Source organism: Eretmochelys imbricata, chromosome 6, assembly GCF_965152235.1.
Source record: "Eretmochelys imbricata isolate rEreImb1 chromosome 6, rEreImb1.hap1, whole genome shotgun sequence".
Classification (NCBI taxonomy): domain Eukaryota; kingdom Metazoa; phylum Chordata; order Testudines; family Cheloniidae; genus Eretmochelys; species Eretmochelys imbricata.
Window position 1 is genome coordinate 73,726,794 of NC_135577.1, and position 17,250 is coordinate 73,744,043.

The following is a 17,250-nucleotide window of genomic DNA, read 5'->3' on the forward strand; positions in this document are numbered from 1 at the left end:
TCTGCTGAACTAGCCATTCTTCCTGGGATTGGTGTTGTGCAGTTAGCTCCCTAAACAGCTGCTGCTGCTCTTGGTGCTGGGCCATCTGTGGTCGTTGTTGGGTGTCCATTTGCTGTAGTAGCTGCGCTTGTTGCTGTTTTTGCTGGGTAGCCTGCTGCTGCTGGCTTTCTAGCATCCATTTTAATATCTTGTCTGTGTCCATGAGGTCCTCGCATGTAGCTTCCTCGGATTAGTCCTCTTAGTAGGATCTGACCAGTGCCTGCATTCTCTACCATGTGTGATGGGCAGGGCCTTACTGGTTGAGTTAGGGCACCCCCATCAGCCCAGCATGGGAGTGGTCCGCTCTGACACTTGGTCATGGGCTTCCCCGTTAAGCAGGTGATTTCTGCCAACTGTGGCCCGGCCCGCAGATGGGGTCACCTAAACAGGTAATCCGTGGATTCTGAGTGGCAAAACAATCAGTCTGTGGAATTAGCTCCCAAGTCCCGGTGAAGCAGCAAGCAGGCTGCAGCCCCTGGGTGGGACAAAGTAAGCAATTAGTCTATAGCCCGGCAGCCTCCTGGCTGGGGCAGCAAACAATCAAACAGATGGGGGAATTAGCCCCTGGTCAGGGCGAAGCAGCAACAGGCTGCAACCCCTGGGCAGGACAAAGCAAGCAAGCAATCAGTCTATAGGCCTCACGTCTCTTGGGTCTGGGGCGTAGTTTAAGCAGCTTCCTCAACAGGTGGGGGCCCAGCTTCCATGGCGGTCTCTGTAGGCAGTGGGTCATCTAGCGTGTAGTCCCAGTCCCTGGGCTTTACCCCCAGGGGCGCTGCAGGTACCTCTGCAGGAGCCAGCAATGTATTCCCTGCCTCCTTCATTCCCTTCCTTGGCCTGCCTCCTTCTAGCTGAGTTCTCCACTTGGAGCAGATGCACCAGGGAAGAAGGGGTGTGGCCTCCTGAGCCCACAATGATTGGTCTGCCCCTTGTGGCCAGTGCGGGGCTGGTACACCCCCATCACAGCCATAAAAGAGACTAGAGCAAGTACATTTTTCTACAGCATTTTTTTTTTAGTGTTCTTTGAATGGACATTTAAATCGTGGGCTTGTGTGTTGGCATTTTTTTTCATGGCTAACAAACACTAAAAAAGAAGAAAGAAATTAAAATTGAAATACAGTATTGTGTTAAACATAAACTATTAATAGGAAAGTTTAAAAAAATTGACAAGGTAAGGAAACTGTTTTCTGTGCTTGTTTCATTTAAATTACAATGGTTAAAAGCAGCATTTTTCTTCTGCACAGTAAAGTTTCAAAGCTGGATTATGTTCATGTTCAGTTGTAAACTTTTGAAAGAACAAACAGAACATTTTGTTCAGTTACAAACAACCTCCATTCCTTGAGGTGTTTGTAACTCTGAGGTTCTACTGTATTTTTAAGGTGCTTAGATATCCTCAGATGAAAATTATTATAGAATGGCAAAGTATGGTTACTATTAATAAACACTATATTGTGCAAAATCTCGTTACACTGAAGAGCTGTTAATTCATAAAATCTTATTATTCCTTAATATAAGAAAACTAGATAAAATTCAGTAGACATCAAAATCATTGCAGAAGCAATTGTTATATTTCAGAAGCAAGAATCACTCAGAACTGCAGATAATTATCATGCCTACTCTGTCCTGACACATTTTTCTCAGTACTCCTAGTGAATCTCTGCAGATCTTCCAAGGGATAGGCACCAACTCTGTGTGTGCTCCGGGGCTGGAGCACCCAACCCACTGAAAAAAAATAGTGGGTGCTCAGCACCCACTGGTTGGCCCCGCCAATCAGCTCCTCCCCTTCCCCCCTCCCCGTGCCTCCCGCCCGTTGCTGATTAGATGGTCAGCAGTAGGCAGGGGGCACTAGGGGATAGGGGGAGGAGCAGGGGCAGGAAGAGGTGGAGCGAGGGTGAGGTGCTCGGAGGAGGGGACGGAATGGGGCGGGAAGAGGCAGGGTGGGGGTGGATCGCACAAAGGAAGAGGCAGGGGTGGGAAGCAGTGGACTGGGGGCATGGCCTGGGGCAGAGCGTGGGTAGAGCACCCCCGAGAAATCAGAAAAGCGGTTCCTGGGTTTTCTGGGCATGCAGAAGTTGGACACACATTCTGCACTCTTTTCCTTGTCCAGGTGGTTACAGGACTCACCAGCAGGTACTAGACAGCCACCCTCTAATGCCTTCCTATATAAGGAACAGCAGAATGTGCCATTTGGTAGTAGTTGTCTCCAGGGAATAAACAGAAGTGTGAATATTTGCATCAGTCCCTCTTTATTTTCTGTGAAAAAATATTTATATACAGAAATACAAACAGGAATAATGAATAAATGGACATAGCCTTCTTTAGACACAATACAGCAGACAAGTCAGTTTACTGCAAATGTCATTTATTTAGCTGCAAACTTAGGTGGCATATGTGACAAGTATGGCAATTTCCTGACAAATATGGCAATTGGGAGATCTTACTAGTTTATGTATCATTGTGGGCCACGAGTGAATGTAATTCCATGGGGGAGGGGGACCACAGCCCTCCAAGAACTAAGAAAAGTATGGGGGGGTTATAACAGTTGGGGTCCAGACACCCCCACGTGAGAGCAGAAGCTTTAACCTCCTCCCCCCAAAAAATAACCAGTTAAATCAACTGATTGTATACCAGAGAGACAAGGTGGATGTGGTAATATCTTTTATTGGAGCAACTTCTGTTGATGAGAGAGACAAACTTTCAAGCTTCAGGTCTAGAAACCCGAAGAAGAGTTCTGTGTAAGCTTGAAAGTCTGTCTCTCTCACCAACAGAAGTTGGTCCAATAAAAAATATTACCTCACCCATGTTGTCTTTCTAAGCCTCTAGGCAGGCAGCTGTCTGTGAAAGGTTGGATCTCTCCTATTGTTAAAGGGTACAGTAGGAAACTGTTCAAAGGCAATAGGTAATTTGTAGTAGAAAAGGGATTTCATCTGACATGGAAGTGTAAAGCCTGTGGTTGCATCTTTATGTTTATTTACTGTGTAACTTGTATGTGTTTGCTTTCCCTTATTATTTTGTCTTTGAATCTGTGGTTTTTCTATTAAATAAACCTTTTGTTTATTTTTACCCCAAGAACATCTCTGGTGTTCAAACTGGGTGGAGTGTGGGGACCAAAGTAAGCTGGTATCTGGGGAGCTGGTTTCATGCCATCGAGGGTGATGAACCAAAAGGGAAAAGTCTGAGTGTCTGATAGTTAAAAGAACTCAGGGAGGACAAATTTGTAGAAACTTGGGACTGGAAGGGCTGTTGGTGTCATTCTGCAAGGAGTAACTAAGCTGGTGGAAGCCAGGCTGAGACCTTGTGCTTATGGGAAGGCTATTCATTTATACTCCTCCTTAGCAATTTGTCCATGTTTTCACTTTTTTGTAAGATTTCTTTTTGATTTTCAGCTCATTAAAGAGCTATATACTTTAACATGAAGTAAGTTTGGCTTACCCCATGTAATTTTAATATACAATAAATTGATGGACTTTGCTTATGTGGCATACACAGAATAGGATAGAGTGCTAAAAATTGTATATATGTGTATGTAATGTTGTAGAAACAAATATTTCATATTATATTGCATCATTAAAGGCAGTGCTGATAGCACCACATATTAAGGTTGCCCAACATTTCCTATCATAAGACCCTGTTTTCAGTTGCTTATAACTTTGCCAAACTGTAACCATTCAGGTTGAAATTTTCCATGCTAGCTTGCAATTGCTAGATCTGTCTCATGCTGAATGGAAAGTTTGGGAAAATTTCAGCCAAAATCGTTCTGCCATTTCTGAGGGCAAGGCTCGTTAAAAATACATTGTTTTGCCCATGTAAAAAAATTCTAGTGACCTTTTCTTTGAGAAGCTCTAATGCCCCCATGCTTTGTAGTAAGAACTTAAAATTTGGTGAGGAGGTGACCTTTGTCTCAAGGGTATGCCTTTTGCTATTTCTGTGAAAATCCACCCAACTTTGTCCAAGTTACAAACCTTTGAAAAGCTGTAGTTTGCACATGCTCAGCAGAGACTTGCTCAACGGTGAAAATCTCTGAAAATTCCATTTTCACTGAGCATGCTCCAGTGCTAGGTTTAGCAGAACTACTCTGTGATTGCAGCTGTGGGCTGCTGAGGATCATGCTGTGGTGTGTCCTGGCACTAGAAATGAGAGCAGAGAACCTGTCCCACCTTTACTCTCAGTGCCCCTTCTGCTAAGTTGAGGCAGCATGAAGATGGAGCTGCCTGATTTGAAATCACAAGAAACAAGGGTCAGACCAGGGAGAGGGGTAGGTGGATGGAGAATTGAGGCTAGCGGTGGGTGGCGGACGGGAAACTGGAAGTGGGAGTTGGGATGAGGGGAGACTGGGACTGGGAGACGGGGAGGAAATAGGGAGGGGGACTGGAAGCCAGGTGGGAGGAAGATTGAAATTGGATGAGGAGACTGGAACTGGGAACCAGTTGGGGGGAGGGGAGACAGATATGATGGGGAGCCAACGTGCAGAGGGAGAACTGTCACTATCTGGGCAAGGACACTGCGACAAGAAGCAAGGGAGTGAGGAGATTGGAATAAGGAGCCAGGGAGAGGTGAGGAGAAGACAGCGATTGGATGGGGGGCGTGAAGAGGGAGACTAAAGGGTGAGCCAGTGAGGATAGGGAATGTGGGTGGTGAGGACAGCAAATGGAGGCTGGTTGGGAAAGGAGCTGGGAGTGGGGAGAACTGAAACTGTCTGGGCAAGGAGAATGGGACTGGGAGAGGGTGTTTGTGTGAAGACTGGGAATAAGGGCGAGACTGGGACAGGGAGTCTAGAGGAGGACTGGGTAAGAAGACTGGTACGAAAAGCCAGAGATGTGGAGACTGGCACTGGCTAGATGAGGACAATGGGACCGAGATGAGGAGAGCCAAGGACGAAGAAGAGACAGGACAAGGACAAGTTGGAGGGGATGGGGAAGAAAGAGTCAACAGTGGAGGGAAATTGGCAGAACAGCCTGGGACCACTAGAGTACACTCCTCTCTAGAGTTTGAAATGGAACCCAAGATTCCTTAGTCTCACTATTTGCTGTCAGCAAATGTTTATAAAACTCATGGGCACAGTGTGGGTCTGTTGTGACAACTGGGCGTGCACATTTACCTTAATTGGGAGCTCAACTTTAAAAAGTATGTGAAAGTTCAAAAGATGTCACAATGATCTATAATAATAAATATTGATGGGGAAAGGTGTAAAAGCAAGACAGAATGAATTAGTCCAAACAAAAAGGTCTACCAATATAACTCAGGGATTGTGTTAAAATCAGGCTTGGTCAACAAGAAAAGTGTGGAACCAGAAGTCAGTGAACCAAAACTGATGAGTTGAAAACTAGGCCTAATTGATGAACAAAATGGGAGCAAAACTGGCTACTAGAGCAAGCTTCACCATCATAGTTGCCACCCCCATCATCTCCTAGGACTCCAGGCTTTCATCATCCCGATTCTGAGAGATGTCCAAACCAGACCAGGCAGACAAAGGCATCCAGAAGACACCACTACCTTTACTGGCTCCAGCTGAATCCCAAACAGTGCCTGAGATGAAACAGGAGTGGACTTTAACATCAATAGCTCAAGCCTGTCTCAGCTAACTTCCTTTCTTTTCCCCAAAAGGACAGGTATTACCATCTTTGATGCCATCTAAGACAGAGGCTCTCAACCTTTCCAGACTACGTATCCCTTTCAGCAGTCTGATTTGTCTTGCATACCCCAAGTTTCACCTCACTTAAAAACTACTTGCTTACAAAATCAGACATAGAAATACAAAAATGTCACAGCACACTATTACTGAAAAATTGCTCACTTTCTCATTTTTAGCCTATAATTATAAAATAAATCATTTGGAATATAAATATTGTACTTACATTTCAGTGTATAGTATATAGAGCGGTATAAACAAGTCATTGTCTGTATGACATTTTAGTTTGTAGTGCTTTTTATGTAGCCTGTTGTAAAACCAGGTAAATATCTTGATGAGTTGATGTACCCCCGGAAGACCTCTGCATACCCCCAGTAGTACACATACACTTGTTTGAGAACCACTGATCTAAGAGACTGTCAAACAAGCGCGCTTTTCCTTGTAAAAACTCTCTCCAGCTAAAGGGAAAGGGAACAAGGGATGTTGTTAAAATGAAAGTCATATGTAATACTTCACATTTCATATGCTTTAACTGTTTTTCTTTCTTTTGTTTATCTTTAATTAAAAGTTAAAGGATTTTTAAGGGTGTGTTTGTCATGGTACTAAGCAGGCTGAGGCCTCTGTATACCAAACTCCGAACCCTGTTTAACACTGTTTCATGTTGGAAAGTGACTATGTTATGTTAACATCTTTGACCTTTTCTTGCATTATATATTTCATCTACATTAATACAATATGTCCCATTCCCATCTGATGCATACAGAGGATGACAACCTACAACTGGTGTCTTTCACTTGATTAGCTCAAGTGGCAGAGGTCTGTGTAATATTGAATGTGAAACTGTATTATACTGTTCAGCTACTAGGTGGTGCTGTATATAACATACATTATTTAAGCTAACCTCAGTCTTACCTGGCAGTACTTTAAAGGATCTCCGATGTCTCTCTCTGAAAAGAAGGCTCTGGTGCAGGAGCCTGATCTGCTAGTAGCAGACCTGCAACCTACTGTGTACAATGACATAGTATCAGGAGTAAACTAGTGCCAAAGGAGAACAGACACAGAAGGAACAAAGCAACAAAGGTTGCAGGATTGATCTCATCAACATGCCATTTTTCAGAACCCCAGAAAACTTCAGTTTTGATAAACCTACAGAATGGACAGACTGGAAGCAGTATTTTGCATTGCAACCAAACTCCACAAGGAAATGGAGACATCTAGGTATTCTCTTTATTTATGCTCGGGAAGCAGGCAGAGCATATCCTTAAATCTTTTGCCTTTGCTGAAGACAATCACAAAGTTGACTATGAAAGGATTCTGACTATGTTTCATGCAGGCTTTATACCTCAGAGAAATGTGGTTTTTGAAAGAGCATATTTTCACCAGAGAATTCAAAGACCAGGGGAAAATGTTGAACTTTTATAAGAGCTCTTCATGCATTGGCTAAAAGCTGTGATTTGGGGACTGCAAAACATGAACAATTCAGAGTCAGGATGGTTATTGGGTTAACGATTAAAATCTTTCAGAGCAGCTACAATTAAAAACAGACTTAAGCCTAAACACAGCTACACAGATAGCAAAGCAGTCTGAGCTAATTAAACAGCAGAACAAAAGGCAGGAGCAACTTGATAAACCTGAAATTAACTCAGAAGCAGTAAAAAGACTCAGCATCACCATTAAAAGTTATTACCATAAAAGTCATGAGGCTCTGAGGAAATTCAAGGCAAACTACAAAGCTTTTCAGAATAATGTACAAAAATGTCATAGCTGAAGATGTGTCCAGCTAAAAATGAAATATGTAATAAATGCACAAAATATGGACATTTTGTAGTTGTTTGCCACAGTAAGGCAGTGAAAGAGATAACTACAATTACAGAATACAGTCAAGAGCCATTGTTTCTGGGATTTGTCACCTTGTGATGACACAGAGCCTGCTTGGAGAGTGAAACTAAATATTCATGGAAAGACTACTGAATTTAAAATTGACTTTGGAGCTGATGTCACAGTCATTTCAGAAGGGATTTACAATCACCATCCACCCCTCTCAATGCTGAAATCACCTGACGCTGCTCTCACTAGCCCTAGAGGTATTCTGAACTGCATGGGCCAGCCACCAGAGAAACAACTTACAAATCCAACAGCTTTGCATTCAGAATTAATGTGATCAAAGGATCAAAGACCAACAACCTTCTCAGACACAGTGTGGCCACCATGATGGGCCTAGGGAGAAAGGTGAAAGAACTTGACAGATTATTTGATTATATTGGACTTCAGAATGGAGATTCAGTACAAATAATCTTCAGAGACAATTCTGAACCATATAGAATAACATCTCTACCAGACAGATTTTGGAAGAGACTAGCTGCAGATTTATGTGAATTGAGAGGACATTAATATTTGGTTGTGGTGGACTATTTTTCCATGTATATAGAAATAATGTACTTGAAAGACATAAGTTGTTTCAGTGTTATTGAGAAACTGAAGTGCATTTTTGCTCGCTTTTGTATTCCAGAGCAACTAGTGATGTACAATGGACCACAATTCACTGCAGCAGAATTTAAATCAGTCCAAACAAAGTATGATTTTGATCATAATACTAGCCCACATTACCCACAAGCAAATGGAGAGGCTAAGAGAGCTGTACAGACAGCCAAGAAAATCCTACACTGAGAAGATCCAATCCTTGCTCTTTGAATTACAGATCAACACCAATAACAGCTGAACTACTGGACATAGTCTGGCACAAGTCCTGAAGGGAAGACAACTGAGAACTACTGTTCCAACTTTGGAAAATAATCTATCTTCAAAGTGGCCAGGCATGAAGAGAGTAGGCAAATTGGATACAAAGGCAGAAAGAGTTTACAAACGTTTTTACAAAAGACATCACTCAGAGAACTAATGGGTCTAGAACTTGGTGACTGTGTTTATGTCAAACTGGATGGAGAAAAATGATGGACAAGTCCAGCTGTTATAGAGAAAAAGAATTCAGTGCCCAGATCATATGTGATCAAGACTGACAGTGGAGAGTTCAAGAGAAACTGTTGACATCTACAGTTTGTTACTGAGATAGAACAATCAATGGAACAGAATCTGCAGATGGTATATGGAGAATGAAGAAGACTCAAAGATTCCAAATGGACAACAACTGCCAGTCATTGCAACTAATGGAGAGCCAGATGACCAAATAGTTATGTGTTCATGTTGTGTAATGAGAAATCCAGTATGATTCAGAGACCTTCAACAGACTGACACGTACTGAACTTTTAAAGATGTTGTACATTTTGCAAATGGCAGGAATTCCAAATTTAAAAGAGGAGATGTAATGCAATACTAAACTGTATTATACTGCCATCACAAGGTGCCACTCTGTGTAACATACCTTATTTAAGCTAACCTCAGCCATGTCTGGCAGTACATTAAAGGAACTTAAACTGAACACATCTCTAGTGTCTCTCTTTGAGAAGGAAGCTCTGTAGCCAGTCTATGTATGCTATAGGAGCCCGACCTGCTAGCAGCAGCTCTGCAACCTACCATGTGTAAGTTGTACATGACATTCTGTGTGGAGGATCTAAACATTCTGATCCTGTCAGTGATTTAGGTGGGTATGGATATGCTGCCACATGATGGAATTTTTATTTTTTCAGGTGTTTATTTTTTAAACCTAGGAAATTACACACACAAAATACATTGAAAGAACTTTATTAAGATCGCAAAATCAAGCACTCAAAAAATTACAAAATACCAGAATTAAGGTTGCCTCTGCAACCTAAACTCAGTTTCCTTGAGCATGTGCATTATGATGCAGTCTTTAACTACAGTATGTGATCACATACATATTTTCCACAGGACCCCTGCCTCCTTCCATGTGCAGGATGGACATGCTCTGAGGGTGAATCAGGTTTGTGTACAGAAGGAGGAAGTAGGACTCCTGCCTCATTTGTTACAGAAATTGGAAGGTGTGTAGTGAGTGAGGGCTGCAGGAAGAGGGAAGATGGTCTCAAGGTCAAGACAGTTTAATGCTGCCCTGGAGAACTGGATTCTATTGTTTCCCCTTGTGATGGGGGTCAACCCCACACAAGGCCTGAAGGAGTTAAGGTGTCTAGGTGGGCCAATTAATTGCATACATTGAACCTGGAAGAGGAGCCAGGGCGTAATGAGGATTAATTAAAGCAGAAATGGAGCTGGAGAGGAACAGGAGGGGCCTGTATAAAGCCCAGTAGCTGTGTGTAGAAGGGGACTGTAGAGAGATAGAGGGCTGTAGTCACTTTCAGGGTGAGAGACAGCCAGGTAGAAAATAGCCTAAGGATATGGCAGTAAGATTTAGGATTTTGCAGAACTTGACTGCTTGTTGTAGGGTCCATGGGCTGGGGAAGTGGCACCATTAAGGGGCAATGAAAGAGAAGACTGCTGGGACAATGGGTCCCGAGAAACTTCGAGTGTCCCCCCCTTCCCAGAAGGGGAAGGCCAAAGGCCAAGCCACAAAGCGAGAGCAGTGGAGTCCCGGGTGTGTGAAAGGGGCGTTGCCCTGCAGAGCTAATCCCCAGACATGATCAGAAGGAGGTGCTCTAGCAGTGAGTAGAGCACTCTGTGACACCCTTTGCCAAAGAGTGCCTAGTAATGCTAGGTGAGTCATTTCAACTACATTTTTCACAGGCAGTCACTAATTGTATGTTCCTCAATTTCTTGGTGCCTGACTTGATACTTCGGGGTCTGATTTACAGAAGTGATGAACAACCACAGTTGAAGTCTTGGGAGCTTGTACTTTGAACATATAAAGTACTTTGCCAAGAAACTCTGAAAAATCAAGTCCTAGGGGTCTCAAATTTTACCCAAAATTAATGGATACTTTTGAACTTCATCCCTCTGACGCAGTTCCCCAGCTGTAAAATGAGGATAACCGCCCTTCCTCTTCTCACAGGGGTGCTATGAAAATAAATTCATTAATGTTTGTGAAGCATTCTGATTCTATAGTGATGAGCACACAGAAAATCACATGAAGAAATTAATAATTCTGACTACAGAGCTGGCTTTGAATAGTATGATGTAAATAAGACCTGGGGCCACACAGAAAAATGAAGAGGAAAACAAAACACTGAATAGTGAGCAGTGTCTGTCCCATGCACTGAATGAGGCAGAGGTCTGGGGGGTGATGGCGGCGGGAATTGGATGTGGATCAGGTAATTATAGACTTCATCATAATGCATCCATACAAGTGGGCTGTAATAAGGTTGTTAGGTAACGCTAATTCTGGCATTTACTAACTTTTGAGTGCTTAACTTTGTAACCTTAATATTCTTCTAATATAATTTATTGGTGTGTGACTTTAGCAATACAGTGTGATCATGTAATTAAAGACTATTATAATGCATAGTCGCCAGAGATAAAGTTTAGGTTAAGACTAAAGAAAGAGCAGACTTTATTTTGTATCATATTTTTAAAAATCTGGTGTTATGGGAAGGTTAGAATAAAGAGAGTTGCATTTTTCTTTGAAGGAGTTAAAGTTCATGGTCATCCCCATTCTTTCAGGGATGGAGTTCCTGATTTGCTGACCAATTACTGTGAAAGTTGTCTTTCCTACACACATGAGCTCACTTTTGAGGTTGACAATTTAAATTTTCTTGTGGAACATAGCTGTCATAAGAAATCATGATCACAGAGGGTGAGATGGTTCCTGTGCAACCTGCTGTCTGTTGGCTATTTTCCCTATTCACAACAGGGAAATGCAGGTATAATAACTCAATTCACCAATCTTTACAACAAGAAATAATTGATTGCCAGTAGTTGAGAACCCCTTTACTTGCCCATGTTAATGTAACATATTTAAAAATGTAACTATATATATGAACACTTGAAAATTACTTACACTTGAAAATTTACTGGGAACCTTAAAACATATATTTTCAAAAAGATATTACTCAGATTTTAATCAGCCAGGAAGCTAAAATTTCACCCAATTTAAGAGCCAAATTTGCAAAATTACTTTATCTCAACTGCTTATAATTTGCATGCACTGTTATTTGTGCAATGAAACAACAGAATGTGCATGTCCAAACACCTCTATCAGCCAGTTAAAAGCTACTTACTCTGCATGAACAGATATGTTCAGGCAGCTTCAGAGATATTTTTGGAAATTTGACCCTAGACATTACAGGACTGGTTTGCACAAATATAAATTTGGAAACTCCTAATTTTGAACAAAATAAAAATTACCAGCAGAAGCTGACAATAAAATACTTTCCCCCTCCCTCCTAATATTTAGAATTATTTTAGATATTGGCAGAAACTTTCCCCCTTCAGAAAATAAACTTCTGCTTTTCCTCTGTTTTTCTCAAGCACATTGAGCTGACAGCTCCACAAGCAAGATGGCTGCCATCAAAAACCAGAGCCTTCAGCTGAGGGTCATGTGATCTAGTCTTTCTTCTTTAGGATCTCTATGAACACAGCAGCAAACAGTCTAGCAGCCAGTGCTGCAAGCAGACTTGCTGAAAGCTCTGAAGACTTGAAGGTTTTCTGCAATCTGTGGAGCATCAAGAATACAGATAGATGAAATGCATGTTGATTCTATTACTTGGATGCTCTATCATGTATTACAATTTTTAAAGAGAGTTGTGCTTGATCTGGGGGTACACTCACAGAAGGTCACATAGGATTATGGTGGGGTTTGTTTTGTTTTTTTTTTTGGTTCATTGAAGACTGGAGTGGTATCTGTTTTAGGATTTAAAAAATTATATTTCATGGGAAACAGCTGGTGCTCTGTGGAAGCTATTGAACATTCATTTACTTTCCTCTGAATGGAATTTAAGTATCTTCTCACTATGAAGACCATATATGCAAAATTAATTCATTTTTCACAGTAAGAAAAGTGGATATAGTGTGTTAGGACAGTTGTAGGGGACTTGGCACTGAAAAAGAGATGCTTTTCCTCTCTTTTGTGAAAAAGCTAAGCAAAGACTGAGAACAGGGGAAAAAACATAGTTGATTTTTCTGTAAGTTTTCCAATCCTATTTTAATGTACAATAAATTGGTTTTATTGTGATCTGCTGGGAGGGTGACGTATGGTGTGGACTGGATTTTTCTCATTCATGTTTGTTGCGGTAAAACATGCTGAGGAAACACTGTGACATGGAGAAACAAGAAATATGGGAAAAGTAATAGCAGGGCAGAGTCATGTTTTTCTCCCTTCTTTCCTTTCCTGAGTATAATGATTCATGAGGTAGAGACATGACAAGTCAAACCTGCTTTCCAGGACAGAAATTCAGTGAGGACTTTGCTGCGTACAATGAACTTGGCTTTATTCACAAAAGCAGTTCTTTTGCCTGTACGCTCTGTTCAGTGAAAAGCATTGGTTCAATCATGTGTGATTATTAGGTAGGGAGAAGGAAGAAAACACTCACCATGGGGTACAATGGAAGCTGGATTTCAAGGAATGAAAGTGACCATGCCCTCTATCAGGATGTTACCAGAGCTGTAGAAATTAGCAATGTGTCTAATACACAAATTGCGTGGAACAATAGAAGCTACAATGGGATTGGACTCTTGGAAAATGGGGAGTACAGTGAGGAGCAAACCTACAGACATTTCACTACCACTGTGCAAATTGTCATCTTTATAGGCTCTCTGCTGGGTAAGTAAGCATTGTTGCAGTTTTTCTGTTATGTGAGTTTACTGGTGGCTGCAGTCTGTGACCCACGCCCAGACAAATAATTACTGTGGTCACAAATTACTACCACATGGGCATCTCTTTGTTGTCATTTCAGGTTCTTGCTGTCTCCTCAAGTGGAATTAATAAAGTGTGCCTTTGAGTTTTCTGTAGGTTTCTGATGCTCTCTGTAATATAGATTACCGCTGTCAAAATTAGTCAGTTGAAATTGCCTTGATATGCATATGTATTATTTAGTAAACTTTCCCTTGGGAACTCAAATAGATGGAAGGATAATGCATTGATTGTGCTCTTATTTTCAAAGGTAATGGGATATACAGTAATTATAATAGAAATTAATTAAAAATGTTTGGGATAAATGATACTGAATTTTTATATTTGAGACTGTCCATTTTACATTGATCTCCTGCAGATTTCAATTGAATCCTTTGTAAATGTTCTTTGGGCTGTACATTCAGTTATCTGGGTGATATTGTACTTATTTGCCATCTAATAGCTAACAAACTAAACTTAATTAAGATCCTGTACCGTTTAGATACATGGTAGTAACTGCTAACTTTAACTTTAAACATCTGTGTATGTTTGCTTTATAAGGATTTGCAGTGTGGCATTTTGTTATCAGTTACATTTGCTTTTCTTTCAAGAGACAAGGCAAGACAGGCATTAGAAACAGTTTTGTCTGTCATACCTGTAGGTAATCTTGATTTATACAGTTTGGGAGGTCAATAAATTAGATTTTAATAAAATGCCACTAGTAGGTAAGTCATGCAAAGCCAGTTATTTTAATAAGATGAGACTTTTTCACACAGGAGCTGATCCTGAGAGCTACTAAGCACCTGTGGCTTTGACAGTTCTAGGGGACTTGCAGATGGTCCCCACCTCTCAGGATGAGGCTACAGTCTTTTGGACACAACTAACTGAACATTTTCAGTGGTGCTAGGATATATTTTGGTGGGGGTGCTGATAATTTAAAAAATTAACTTCTCCCTGGTAACAATTCATATTTCTTTTATCTATCTTAAATGATTATACTGAATAGTTTCCTTTCTTACTCTGTATTCAGAATAGTCTTGTGATAAAGACGTTGGACTGGGACTCATATTCAAGTTAAATTTCTAGCTCTGCCACAGCATTGCTGTGTGACATTGAATAAGTCACTTAGTCCTTAGGTTCCCCATCTGTAAAATGGGGATAATTCTTTTTTTCTGCCTTTTGTCTGTCTTGTCTATTCAGACTATAAGCTCTTTGTGGTATGGATTCTCTGATTAGGAGTTTGTACAGTTCCTAGCACAGTGGATCCACAGACTCTGTCAAAGTGTCTAGGCGGTATTGTAATACAAGTAATGATATGTAGACTCAGTTAAGCCCCAGTCCTAATATTGGCATTCATGAGTCAGACTCCAAAAAAATCAGACTTAAAAATTAGATTTTTAAAATACAATTCATTTGCCTTCTGTTTCTTGAGGCTTTAGAATACCATGGGGTTATCTATTCAGATTTTTCTCTACAGGCATGAGAGCTAAAAACTTACTTTCATGTAATTGGTGTCTTCCCGGGAGTTGGGCTTTAAGGAAAAATACTGAATCTCAAAAGACTTATCATAAAATCATGAGAGTTGGCAACATTGCAATCTGATTCATCCAGCAAGACCCCTGGTGAAGTAACTGAGGCTCTGACGTTGGTGCGAGGGTGCATCTGCAGATTAGATTGTAGTCTGGGGCCTTTGTCAGCTTCCTTTGTCTGTGCAGGTCTTTCACACAACAAAAAAGGAGGGGAAAACTTTTTTTTAAAAGGAAATGTGATTTGTAAATCAACAAAAATGGGTAGAGGGCTTGGCGCAGGTGTAGTACCTAAAACTACTTCTACCTCTTATTTTTTGAAAGTAAATTCTCCCTATATATGTCTCTGCTGCACTGAATCACTACCTATTTTAAGTACTTATGACTTCCTATTACCATAATATCTGAATACCTCCCACCATTGAATGTACTTATCTTCACAATGCCCCTGTGTGGTAGGGAAGTTTGACTATTTCCATTTTACAGATAGGAGACTGAATCACAAAGAGCTAAGAGATGAAGGGCAGGCAAACTTTTTGGCCTGGGGGCCATGTTGGGTTTCCAAAATTGTATGGAGGGCCGGTTAGTGGAAGCTGTGTCTCCCTAAACAGCCAGGCGTGGCCTGGCCCCCGCCTCCTATCCGACCCCTGTCCCCTAAACACCCCGAGACCCCTCACCCCTGACTCCCCCCTGCTGCCCCATCCAACTCCCTCCCCCCCTCATTCCTGACTTGCCCCCCGGGACCGCTGACCACTCCCTCCCACAACTCCCCTGCCCTCTATCCAACCCCCTTACCACACTGCCTGGAGCACTGGTGGCTGGCGGCACTTACCGGGTCAGGCCTCGGCTCTGCAACTGCGCTGCCCAGAGTGTTGCGCCGGTGGCGTGGCACGCTGAGACTGTGGGGGAGGGGGAACAGCAGGGGAGGGGCTGGGGGCTAGCCTCCCGGGCCAGGAGCTCAGGGGCCGGGCAGGAGGGTCCTGCAGGCCATAGTTTGCCCACCTCTGGACTAGCCCAAGGTCACACAGGAAGTCTGTAACCCAGAGAAGGGAATTGAACCCCAGTCCCTTGAGTTCCAGGCTAGTGCCCTAATCACTGAATCATTCTTCCTGTCTGACAGAATAGCTGTGTACAGATATTGCAGATAACACTGTGTTGAATGATATTTCAGGATGTAGAGGGTTCAACTTCTGATAGTTTTGTCATTTGTTTCAGGCCACTTGAATGGAAGCTCATCCTACAAACATTTAAGCATGTTCTTATCTTCCCATGGTAAAGTTATTGCAAATGCTTAAATATTTGCTAGATTAGGTGTCTATGGTGTGGAATTACTTTGTAATCTTTAAGATTAAACCCTGTGAAACTGTAACTGTAATATAAACCTAGGGACCAGATCCACAAATCAGTACTCATGTGAGCAGCCTCATTACCTTAAATACCCGTATGTAGATTGAGCCCTACAAGAAAATTTAACAGTAACAGGTCTTCTTTTAAAGAGAGAAGTACAATGTTTTTTTTTTTTTTTTTTCATACCTGTGACTTGTGGGAAGACTTGTAACAGTAGGTGGTGTATTTGTGTTAGTTTTTCCTGTTATATGTGAAGAGGTTGTTAGTGTGAATGGTTTTGGTATTTGACTTTAGTCTTCTACACAGAGTAAACAAACAGCTCCAGTAGTTTTTTCTTTATGGCTAATGTTAAAAATACATTAACAGTACATTCTCAGATATATTTTATAATTTAATTGACAATATTAGATTAACAAATGTTAGTTTGCTGGAAATGGGTTTGGATCCCAGATGTCACTAGCCTGCCAAGGCCTGAATATGGAAGTGACCTTTAAATATGCGACAGTAGGTTTAACTGGAAGACACAAACCAAAAATATCAGAAGGGCATGCAGTGATGTGGGGCTCATTATTTTTTTTTAAATGTGTAAATATTTTGAATAACCTTCATTTTCTACTTTAGTATTTCTGACATTAGTAATAAAGAATCAGAAAATGCCAGGTTTTTATTGGACAAACATGAACTTTGGTCTAAAAATCCTTTTATAAACTAGTGCGGTTAAATGTAAGAATTGCTGCTATTAAAGATGATTATGTTAATGTAGCAGTCAGACTTGTGCCACAGTTTTACAACAACAAAAAACATTGAGTTTTTGGGTTTTATTCTACCGGCCTTTCTCTCGGGAAACCCACCACTCTTCCTTCTCCACTGCCAGTGTGGATGGCTGTGCCTTAAGTGCAACAGGTAGATGGATCACTGTGGTCAGGTTCTTGACTGGAAGGAAGGGGTGAAGTTTCCTAGCAAGCTGGATGTGAAAGGAGGCATTTTTAGATACTTCTGCTACCTAGTTACCCAAACTTAGT

General features: G+C 41.5%; 1 protein-coding gene across 1 annotated transcript in view; it reads left to right on the forward strand.

Annotated features, from left to right (window-relative positions):
- Positions 1–13,057: 13,057 nt before the first annotated feature.
- Positions 13,058–17,250, forward strand: part of GPR176 (G protein-coupled receptor 176) — an 87,647-nt gene continuing 83,454 nt past the window's right edge. Inside the window, exon 1 of the mRNA XM_077820306.1 lies at positions 13,058–13,286. Coding sequence (XP_077676432.1) covers positions 13,058–13,286 — 229 coding nt within the window. The remainder of the gene's footprint in view (positions 13,287–17,250) is intronic.